The sequence below is a fragment of the Pinus tabuliformis genome, chromosome 4_2, assembly GCF_031772625.1.
Source record: "Pinus tabuliformis cultivar Carrire ecotype Pingquan chromosome 4_2, CPIR1, whole genome shotgun sequence".
NCBI classification, from domain to species: domain Eukaryota; kingdom Viridiplantae; phylum Streptophyta; class Pinopsida; order Pinales; family Pinaceae; genus Pinus; species Pinus tabuliformis.
The window spans coordinates 543,097,463-543,109,370 of record NC_142304.1 but is presented as its reverse complement, the minus strand read 5'-3'; the positions used below and the strand labels follow the sequence as shown (position 1 = coordinate 543,109,370).

At 36.6% G+C, this 11,908-nt stretch overlaps 1 protein-coding gene across 1 annotated transcript; it reads right to left on the bottom strand.

Annotated features, from left to right (window-relative positions):
• Nucleotides 1–11,134: 11,134 nt before the first annotated feature.
• On the bottom strand, nucleotides 11,135–11,545 carry LOC149170426 (antifungal protein ginkbilobin-like protein). The gene has a single exon (XM_089425580.1). It carries the CDS (start codon nucleotides 11,543–11,545, stop codon nucleotides 11,135–11,137), a length of 411 nt encoding a protein of 136 aa, XP_089281706.1.
• Nucleotides 11,546–11,908: the final 363 nt, after the last annotated feature.

Below are 11,908 nucleotides of genomic sequence, written 5' to 3'. Positions count from 1 at the left end.
GATAAAGGTAATAGTGGGTTTTGCTTTTCATATTTGGGATAATTTAGTGGTGTCTTTTCAGTTGATCACATAGTCAAATAAAATTGTACGTCATATCTTTGTCACCATCTGCAAGCACCAAAGATGTAAGGTTGTTACCGTGCTTCTCCCTTGCATTGTGCTTAGACATTTCTAAATTTGGAAAGTCATAATTTCACTCAAACAAACTTCTAGACTGCATGAAAGGTTGTAAAGACATGTTATTTTATTTAAAAAACTCATACAGATCATTATCCATCCTCCTGAGGTGCTTTGGATGTTAGTGGGACACTTGTTGCATTTATATTTCACGGGATTTATTGTGTTCCTGGTGAAAATGTGGTGGTTTAATGAAAATAAAGAAAATAAGGGGTACTAAGGTCTTTAAGATATTGATGAAGCTCCATAAGTAATCTACAATCTATTTGTATCAATTAAAGTTTAATTTAATGCTCAATTTCACAAATGACAAATTTGTTGCATTTTTGCTCCATTTTTCTGAAGAAGTGTGTTCCTGCATTTTTTACTATTTAGCAGTAAAATTGAAGACTAGTTTGCGAAGAAATGGAGATAAAACTTGATAGAAAAAATTGTCAATGTGTCACTAGGTGTTACAACTCCCTCCCCTTGAGAGGAACATCATCCCTGGTGTTCTTTCTTTAAGTGAACAGTGTAGGATAGACTTTCTGCATGGATTCCTCTTCTTCCCAAGTCTCCTCATCCGAGCCAAAGTGCTTCCACTACACTTTGACTTGGATCATGGCTCGCTTCCACTGGGTGGTTTCTCTCCAATCTAGGATATAAAGAGGCTTTGCTAGAAGTTCTCCCTTGAGTTTTGCCTGCACATTCATAACTTTCTGTTAGAAGTTTTTTTATAAACCATAATTACTATTAGTTATATTTCATTCTCTCATTACTTAAATGCTTTCCTAGTTAATAATATGTCGAGGGTCGTATACATATCTTTTTAATAAGGATACTTGGAAGAAATTATGGACTCAGATGTCACCTGGGAGTGCTAGCTTGTACGCCATGGGTCTGATTCTTTCAAGAATCTGAAAAGGCCCACAGCATTATGGTGCCAATTTTGCACAACCCTTCCATTGCATTGTGCTTTTTCACGACTTAACCTTCAAATATATGTGATATCCTAACTAGAATTATTTATGGGTTCTTTTCTTATCTGCATACACCTTCTACCTATCTTGATTAGCCTTCAAATTTTGGCAAACCTTCTTGGCGGTGGCCTCCATTTCCACTAACACATTAGGACCCAATGCTAATTTGTTATCTAGACTATTCTAGTCCGTGGGTACCTGAAACTTTCGTCCCTATAGCACTTCAAAAGGGCTCATACCTAATGATTCATGATGTCCATTATTGTAGGCAAACTCCACGAAGTGGAGGTAATCCTCCAATTTCTGGGGTTGTTGCATTACAAACACTCTCAGAATGTCTTCCAATATTTGGTTCACTTGTTCTCTCTGGTCGTCTGTTTGTGGATGGTAGGCAGTGTTGAATTGAATTTGAGTGCTTAATCCCGCAAAGAGGGTTTTCCAAAATGCTGATGTAAATTTTAGATCTCTATAGGAGATCATTACTCAGGGTATCTCGTGTAGTCAGAAGATTTCCCTCATAAATATGTCTCCAATCTCCATTGTTTTATAAGTGGATCTTACAGGAACGAAATGAGAAGTTTTTCTCAACTTGTACGCCACAACCATGCTTGAATCATGTTGTTTTATTGTACGAGGTAATCCAATAATGAAGTCCAAAGTGATTGTCTCCAATTTCCGTTCAGGAATGGTCAAGGGTTGTAACAAACCAACAGGATGTTGGTGTTCTGCCTTTACTAATTGTCACTCTAAACATTTGGACAAGTATTTTGCCACATATTTTCTTAGACCGGGCCATAAATAACTTTTCTTGATAGCAGAAAACAATTTTTGGTATCTTAGATGAGCTGCGTAAGGTTTTCTATGAAACTCTTCTAATAACAATTACTTGACGGACTTTTGGTTGGGAATATAAATCCTATTTCTGAATGTTAATATTTTATCGGGGCTAATTCCATACTCTAACTACCTCCCTTTTTCCTGAGTTTCCAAAGCTTGCTGCCATAAGAATGTATATTCCGATCTCCCAAGGAGGCCTCTTGGATAACCTTTGGCAGGTTATATTGTGCTTGGTTGAATTGTACTTCATAAATGCAATGTACTTTTCGGCTTAAAGTGTTTGCTACCTGGTTTTATTTTCCTTTGTGGTGTTTCATGTCAAAGTCAAACTCGCTCAAGAATGCGATCCATCTAGCCTGTCGAGAATTTAAACTGGATTGGTTAAATAAATTCATAAGACTACTGTGGTGAGTTAATAAAAAAAATTTCTTCCCTAGAAGGTAGTGTCACCACACTTTTAATGCATGCACTACTGCAGTCAGCTCCAGATCATAATCAAAGTAATGTTGTTCATACTCCTTCAGTTTGTGTGATTAATAGGCTATGACTTTTCCTTCCTGATTTGAGTCTCCACCGACACCCTCCTTACTCGCATCTATACATACTACAAAATACTTTTCTGGATCTGCTACTTTTAGCAGCCAGGCGATCGTGAGAAGTTTCTTTAGTCATTCAAAACTTTGTTGGAATTCCGCTATCTAGTGGAAATCACATCCCTTTTTGTACAATGAAGTCATTGGAAAAGCTATTTTTGAGAAGCCTTTGATAAACTAACGATAATACCCTCCTAGGCCCAAAAAGGATCTTACGTCAGCAACGTTTTTCGTTGTGGTCCATTAGTTCTAATCTTTTCTAGGTCCACCGCTATACCTTTTTCCGATATTACATGGCCTAAGTACTGGATTTGATCCTTGTAGAAATTGCACTTACTAAATTTTCCGTACAAATGGTTATCTTGCAGAATCTACAATACTATTCTCAAATGTTGTTCATGTTCCTCCTTATTTTTTGGATAGATCAGGATATTATCAATAACAATTAGTACAAATTTATTAAGAAATGGTTGGAAAATGCCATGCATCAGGCTCATGAAAGTGGCTGGAGCATTGATAAGGCAAAAAGGTAGTACCACAAACTCGTAGTGTCCATAATGCGTTTTGTAGATCATCTATACGAGGTAGAGGATACTTGTTTTTTATGGTCAGATTGTTTAGCTGACGGTAATCAATGCATAATCTTAATGTCCCATCCTTTTTCTGTGGGAATAATATAGGGGCCCCCCAAGGGGACACACTAGGGCAAATATAACCTTTATCTAACAGTTCTTGAAGCTGCATTTTCAATTCTGTTAATTCATGAATGATCATGCAGTAATGGGCTTTAGAAACAGGAACTACCCGAGGCACTAACTCAATGGTAAAATCGATGTCCCGCTTTGATGGCAACCCAGGAATGGATTCATGGAATACATCCACAAATTCTTGAATTACAGGAATTCTCTCTAAGGAGGTCATATTATTCCTATCATTGTTGTACCCTACTTGGACAACATAAATCTGGAAGCTCTTCCTTATGCATCTTCCAAGCTGGTTGGCTGTAATAGGGCGTAGTTTAACATTCTTCTTGATTCCTTGAATTTCGTTTCACTGCCCTGACTCGGTAAGATAACTAACTCATTTTTCCTTGCAATCCATTAGAGACCAACGACTCTCCAACCAGTCCATTCCTATCAATACATCATACGAACCCAAGGGAAGGATGTTCAAGTCAACATGAATCGGCTGTCCTTAAACTGTTATAGGGCAGTTTTCTATTTTTGCAGACACCTTCCTTTTTGTCTCGGTGGCTAGTTGAACTAGCTAAGGTTTCTTAAATTTACTGCTTTGTAGCTTACATTTTTCTACCACATTAGGACTAATGTAGCTTAAGCTAGCGCCTAGATCAAATAAAATAGAAACATGTTGATTAGCAATCATACCTTCACATTCGATCATAGTGGGCTGATATTCCGCTTGATGATCGTCCAAGGCAGCATTGATTCTAGGCATGCTTCTTGCGATATCTCCCACTATAGATGCTTCTTGCATGTTTGACAGTTGTTCAGTTCGAGCATTTTGTGGGCAATTCTTGTAATAATGTGCTTCCCCACATCCCCAACATTGCAGTGGTGACTTTTGTGGCTGGTCTGTAATAGTTTTGCTAACTCCTTCTAGCTCTCTATTCTCAATATAAGTCTGAGTTCTAGACATATTTCTTGCAAATTTTCCAAAAGTCCTTTGTTGATTATTTCTGCCATTTATGACTTTTGGTTGTCTGTTTGGTGGTATGTTCCTTATTTTCTTGCCAATGGCTCCCTTAGGTCCTTCATTTTTCTGCCTCATCTGCTGATAATAGATGCGAGCTTTACGTACGACATCATCCATTGTTTTAGGATAATCAAATTCTAATTTTTCCTTCATGAAATTTGGCAAGTTGTTAATGAACTGATGAATTTTAGCTTTTTCTTCTTGCATATATGGAACGTACCATAACAGGGAAGTAAACCGCTTCACATACTCGTCCATGGTTAAGGCTCCCAGTCTTAACTCATGGAACTCCTTTGCTTTTTCATCATAGTAATGTTTAGTTAGGTATTTATCTTTAAAATGTTTCTGAAATTCCTACCATGTTTTTTGCTCCTCATCTATCTTCCTCACGGTTTCAATTTCTTCCCACCAAAGGGTGGCCTTCCTTCGTAATTGGTACACTACTAGTCAAGCTTTAAGTTTTACATTATACTCTTAAATCTGAAAATATTTACCCATGTCGATTAGCCAGGCTTCCGCTTCTTCTTCAAATTCCCCTTCAAATAGCGATGGTTTGATTTTTTTGAACTCACCATTTTGTCTTCTACCCTTTTGCCCTCTTTTGATCAGACACATTATTTGAATGCCCTTCTTCTTCCTCTTTATGGCCTTCTGCTGATTCCGCATTATCCTCTCCATTGTTGGTAGTTGGGGTCTTTTCTCTATTTTCTGTTATGGGGTCGGAAGCATGCTGATTTTGTCGATTGGATAGACTTTTAAGGATCTTCTCATGTTCTTGCCTTAGTCGCTCATTTTCCTTCCTCAAGTTCATGATTTCTGCTCGTAGTTGTTGCACAGTTTCCAGCAATGCAGCATTGGCTTGTCGCGATTCCTCTCCCAATTGTACCCATAGTTCTGGGTTTGTCTCCACATAAGGTGTTTATGGTTGGCTTACTGGTGTGGGGCTTCTCCGTATTTTTTTGTCTTGGTGCTGACTTATATTTTTTCTTCTCTCTCTTTGTGTTCATATACATCCAAACTCAGTTTATGTAATTTTTTTATTGCATGATTACACATAGATAAAAGACTTAATGAATTGTACTAAAATAACCCAGAAGTCTTAGTTTATGAGCCTAGGCTCTGATACCATTTATAACATCCATATATAATAAAAAAATTAACCATTACGTAAATAAAAGAGTTGGGCTATAGAAATTAATTGACTATTACCAATGGGCGTTTACAGTACCCATAACCTTCACAAATTACAGGGCTATTTCATGTGGATAACGTGGCACCCAATCCTTGTTGGACTCCACGTAACTCTGATAAAGAATGGAAATTAATTTTCCTGCCTGGTCCTTGCCTCAAGGAAATCCACCTCATTAAAGCAGGAGAACCCCGAGGTCCTCCGTTGTCCTCGCCATCCCTTCCATAGTTGGCTTCATAACTCTGCATTAACTTGGCCACTCAGAGGAGTCTGGAGACTATGCATTTGACGTGATCTTTGTCGTTGGATCTCGGATGATCCACGGTCCTGGTTGCTTGAGGTTGATGGATAGGGTTAAGATCCTATGGCTGCGAGGGAATGTTCATTTGTTCCTACTTTTGTTTCATGGTGCTTCTGCTCTGCAGCCCTGATGGTAGACTGTTAGTTCTGGTTCGAGGTTCGTCGTTCCTATCTTGCCATGGCTACATGCTTCTCCACCAGGTAAGGGCAAGTCATTACCAATGTTTGAGCATTTTGTTGATCGTCCTTTCCTTACTATTTTAGCGGATGAGATGGGGTTTCCTCACTGTCTCTCTTGTGGAGGGGTTATTGATACTAAATGGGTTTTCTTGTCAAATATGTGTGACCTCCACATGGAGCAATACGGCTTCACCTATAGGTGGAAGGTAGCAATCTCATCCATTAATGGTTATGTTGATTTCCTTTTCCTGAATATGTTTTAAGTGTTTTAAGTTATTCTATTGAATTTGGTCGCAACCCCTAGTAGTGCAGGTATCCTCTCATGCATGATCTCTTTTTGTCATTTGTTTTTAATTATGGATTCCTTAAACTAGAAATGGTTCTCATTTAATTGTTCTTTTTAAAAAGTAGTGCTTCGATGGTTTCATTTTGACCTTGCGGCATGACCTTCTCCGACTTAGACATTCTAAGTACTACTGTGTCATCTTTTCTCCCATGGATTGGGCCGAGAACTCCTTTTGCTTCGAGTTTTAAGCTTCATCCTGTGATCAGAGAGCTTGAAATTTTATTAAGATGGAATCGGGCCTTACGGCCAAAATACCTTTGCTTGATGGTTTTAGCTATCTATTTTAGTTAAAGATAGGGTCAGCATGACCGATGTTTAGACTTGTATTTTGGTTTGACTCTAATATTCAGTGGGGACCGAATGGTGATTTGGTATTTGAACATATACTATAATTTATTGCCTATTATGACCCGAACCATTACGAAGCTTTATTGTATATACATATTGATTAAGATTGTTTTAAAAGCTGAGAATATTTTAAGATTTGCATGAAAGGAATTGTTGTTTTTATTTTCCGTATATGATTCTAAATGTGCCAGACTTGATACACTGCTATCTTTGTTCTATGATTTAAGGGTTTGAATCTTTTATGAGCCTGGGTATTCGGCTCTTGGAGGGTTCTTGCAGAACTCGACTGAGGCCAATAACCCTAACCCTTCAACAATATACATATCTTCACACCGAATATGATTTGGGTCGTTACATACATGATTTGCTTGTTATAAATGTACAACGATCGCTGTTGTGATTTCTGGAATTCTATTAGTATATGTGGGTACATAGTTTTAATATGTAGCATAATTGTTTACGGTTGAGTTAGAGGCTGTTAAGTATGAGAAGTCTAGACTCGAGTGATAGCTCTCTGTATCAATACTTGACTGTTAGATTCATGATTCCTCTAGGAGTAAATTAGAATTCTTTCTGTAAACAATATCATCATAAAAGCAACAATATTTGTTTCCTCCTATATGTTCTTGCAACTGTGTGTTACATTTTTGCATAGAACTTATTAAAGATTTCATTTCTATACTACAACAACATTCTAAGTTACTAATCTAAATTTCTTTCATGACAGTAAACATTAATTACTTCCCTAAAGTAATAAATAGATGTTAACACAATGATAAGTACCTATCTGGCTATCTGAATGAATATGATTCAAGCTTACATTCCTTTGATTTAGAAGGTCTCGCCACCCAACCTCGGATCTTGTAATTATGTCTAGAATCCCCCTCCGAGCTCTTCCACTTCTGTCAAGGACAGACAATTTTGGTACCTTGGGCATTAGGAAACTAATCCAGCCTCAAGTCATGTACCTCAATTCCTTCCCACTAGCTAACTTGCTCAGCTCTCGGAATAAAATTTCTCACAGTACAGTTTTTTTCTCCCCCTTTCCAACCCCCACTGGTTCCTCTCTTTTTCCCCTTTTAAGAGAGAAGTGAGAGAACTATCTGTAATTGTTTTTCAGCAAAACTGATTTTCTAGTTCCATTCTCAACTCAATCGGAATCTTTTAATTAATATTTAACAAATTTTCTTATGAATTTTCACCGTAAATGTTTTTAACAATTCAAGATAAACTAAAGTAAAATAAGAATGATACATAAAACTTTATAACAACAATTGTCAGTGTGGCAGTGAGTGTTACACTATTTGATTATAATTACAATATATTTGATTATTTTATTATTATTTTATTTATTTAAAATTATTATTTAATTCACATTACTTTATTTAATTTACATTAATTATAATTATAATTAGTTCATTCAGTTTAAAAAATTTATTCAAAACAATGCCGAGTTATTATTTATTTTGAATATTTTGTTTGAAATTATTATTTATTATTAGTTTAAATTATATATATTATTATTTTATAATTATTATTTATTATTAATTAAAAATACCAATCAATTAAATATTTTTTTTTATTTTTAATTTGTTAAAAAAATTATTTAATTATATATTGTTATTTTAAATTATTATTTAAAAATAAATATTTTAAAATCAATATATCAACTTTATCACTTATATATATTTTTCATTCTTATTATTTAATTAAAAAAATTATCAATATATTATATTAATAAAACATTTTTTAAATTGCCCAATGCTTAAAATAGTTGACAACATTTTTTTGTTTAGTGCTATTAAATTATTCGGCCGATTCTCCGGTCTTTGTGGCATTGACTTTCGCATGCGGCCGATTCTTCCGTCTTTGTGGCATTGACGTTCACATGCCACACTCTGAAGGTCACCAATTTCACTTTCAATTCACTTAAAATTATTTTTAATTAGAAAGGTGTCTCTTAAGGCATATTTGCTTCACAATTAATTACAACTCTTTATTTAAAAAAATAAATGAACAAAACTTTATCCACGCCTTAGATTTTACATGTAAAAATTTACCATACAATAAAACATTTAACTCTCTCATACATAAAGATAATACAGTTTTGAAGGAATTCCAAGCTACAAATTGGATAATTTATTTTCAAATACAGTTTTGAATTTTAACCTACATTAATTTTTTCTTTCTTTAAATAAGTATATTTTGAAAGAAATCATCCATTTTAATTTGTGGTTAAACTTATTTTTATAATAAGAAATCATTTATATATATAATATAAATTGTATTTTATTTAAAGTTACATTGGATTGATAATGAATATAATTATGTTATATATAATTTAGGATATAAATAATTATAATTTAAAGTTATATTATATATTAACACAATTACATACTAATAAGTTTTTACAAATAAAACCAATTAATATAATTTATTACCCGGATGCGGGTGCATTTACGTTACATTAATGAAGGGTCTACGCCGCGCCGGCATCTGGTCCTGCAGGTGGCAGGATAGCACATCCTCCCAAGCTCTCCCGCGGATGAAGATGGATTATAATGAGTACCTGCAGATCAATTGGCATTCGGAATTGAATGCGCAGTTTGTTCGAGACACTTCGCCTGAAGTTCCATTTATGGCTGCCTCAGCTCTCTCTGCTATTATTTACCTCTGGCCTCCCTACATTAGCCTGCCTCAGATTTTGCATCCTTGCAATGCTTCGAAGGTGGCGTTGAATGTCTGGTTCATAACTCGTCACTGGCTCCCTTACACCGGCACCTGCTTTGTTTCGCCCTGCTCTTCATCTCCTTCAAGCTGCCCTGTTACTTTGACAATGGTGCGTCGTCGCGGTAGTTGTCGCCGAGGTGGCAGTCGTGGAGGCCGTGGGCGCTCTCAGCCTGCTCCCCCGCCTGTTATTCCTCTGGCTTCGGCTTCCCCTCCCTCTGACAATCGCAAGCCTTTTCCGCACAACTCTTTTCAAACCACCCATTTCAAGTTTCAAAGTCGCCTCAATCAACCTGTTCTCTCGGCCAGCATCACTGTAATTTTTGCGGAGGAAGAAGCTCGGCCCACTGTTTCGGTGAATACCTCGACAACGCAGTCTCAGGAGGAAAGCGCGCAGCAGGGGGAAGACGTTGGCATTGTGTTCAATTGTGGTGATTTGCAGGCTGGAGGAAATTACCCTGATGTCTCCAAGCCTCCAGACGGCAACCTACAGGAAGTCCCAGCCTCTGTTCACCCGGCGAGTGGTTCTGGTGGCATTCGGCGTTTGGAAGCTCTTCCAGGTGGCAGTGGTTTAGCTAATGAGGACACTGTTGATGACTCGTGGATGGGCAATCCATGTCCGGTGGAGAAGGAAGCTCCAGAACATGAAACTGATGCTTGAAGACTCCTGGGCCATGTCTAATTCCCTGTTCCTCTCTTTGGGTCTTTGTTTCTGCAATTTTTCTCATGGTTATCTGGGCAGTTTAGATAGTATGGTCACAGCTTTTCTTCTGTCCTTTTCTGTGGTTTACCAACATGGCCAGTTCTCTCTGTATGGCCTTGGGCTTTTGTATCTGGTTAATCCCAACCCTGGGACAGTTTGTATGTACTGTTGGACAGTCTCGGATCTCCTCTGAGGTCTCGACCACATTGTAACTGTATTTTTACTTTTTATTAATAGAATTAGCCTTTACTTAGAAAAAAAAAATATAATTTATTATTATTAATATTAAAATTAATATTTATATTATTTATGTTAAAAACATTAATATCATTAATAATATTAAAACTATTAATATTAAATTTTTTTAAGCGAATAAAAATAATAATAATATTACTAAAATTTTTATTTTTTTTATTAATTAATTTTATAATAATATTATTAAAAAAATTATTTTATTATTAATTGATTTTGTGTCTAGAAAATAGAACATTTGAACATGCCATATGAAGATGAATAATAGGAATAACACAAAGATTACACGGTACTAAATGTCACACCAGTTTTATAATGTGTAAATATACCTATTAGAGTATGTGTAATCCAAATGGATTTTATAATGATATTGATCTCTTAGCTCCACCATCTTAATAATAAAAAGTTGATAAATTAATAGAGTAAGAAAATATAAGTATAATTAATGATTCAATTTTTTTACATGTTAGACGAATGCATTGTAGAATGTAGATATCAAAACTAATCTTTTCATTTATTTGATATATCCATATTATGACTCCATGCAATGACGTCTATCATTAACTTAACTTAACGATATATAATATCCCCACGTAATATCTCTGATGTAACTTCCCATAAAAACTCTTGTAAAATAAATGCTTTTGAATAATTAATAACAACAGCAATTTGAGCATAACGACTCAACCTTACTTTGGAAAACTACACTAAGTACACATTGTAGTACGAAAAAGAAATAGATGAGAGAGATGAGAGAGTCTTATTTAGGTATATAGAGATATTACATATCGATGCTAAAAGCTGCAGTCGTCACTCGGCCTGGTTACAACTGTAGGAAATAGAACATAGGCCAGCGTACGTTACCTGAGCATGCATAGAATTGTTGCAATAGTCCCAGATGGACCCACCCAGGCTAGAAAGGCAGTCGCTGCAGTCACTGGAAGATTGGGCCGCGCCATTAGTGCACTCTCCCTGCCCAGTGACGTAATAAACTGTGTCCGTCGTTCTCATTGTCTCGTAGTAGCTGTAACCGTTCTCACTGTCTGTGTATTGTTCGAGATCTACGAGCAGGTTTCCGATGGCATCGAAATAAATACTTCCGCTTGGGAGCTGAACGTTGTCACAGCTTCCCGATATGGGTCCATACTGCGCGCCTACCACAGATACGAGGAGCAGTAACATCAGAGGTAAACCAAACGGTGCAAATGACCTCATCTCCATGGCCCCCTCTAATAACAATAATCCCTTGTAATGGCGAGCTGAACAGTATAAAAGACCAGGAAACTAATGGTTATCAATTTGGAATGAAGCCTTTTTTTTTTTTTTTTCAAAAGGTGGAAAAACCTATCAAACTCAGTTTGTCAAACCAACAGTGAGGACAGCCATCTCTGGCTGCTATCCGCGAATGTCAGTTGACACATCACTGTTATCAAGGAAAACCACGCCACCTGAAATAACCCGCTGGTGGTCCGTAAGGGAGCAGGCTTTCACTCCTGCCAGATGCCTCTGGGTCTTGGGCCGTTAACCTGTTTCCTTACGTCCGAGGAAGACGAGCTCTTAGCCAAGCAGAAGCAGTTTCTGGAC

Bases quoted from the DNA above. Each gene is read 5' to 3' on its own strand.
- LOC149170426 (XM_089425580.1), bottom strand. From the start codon at position 11,545: ATGGAGATGAGGTCATTTGCACCGTTTGGTTTACCTCTGATGTTACTG.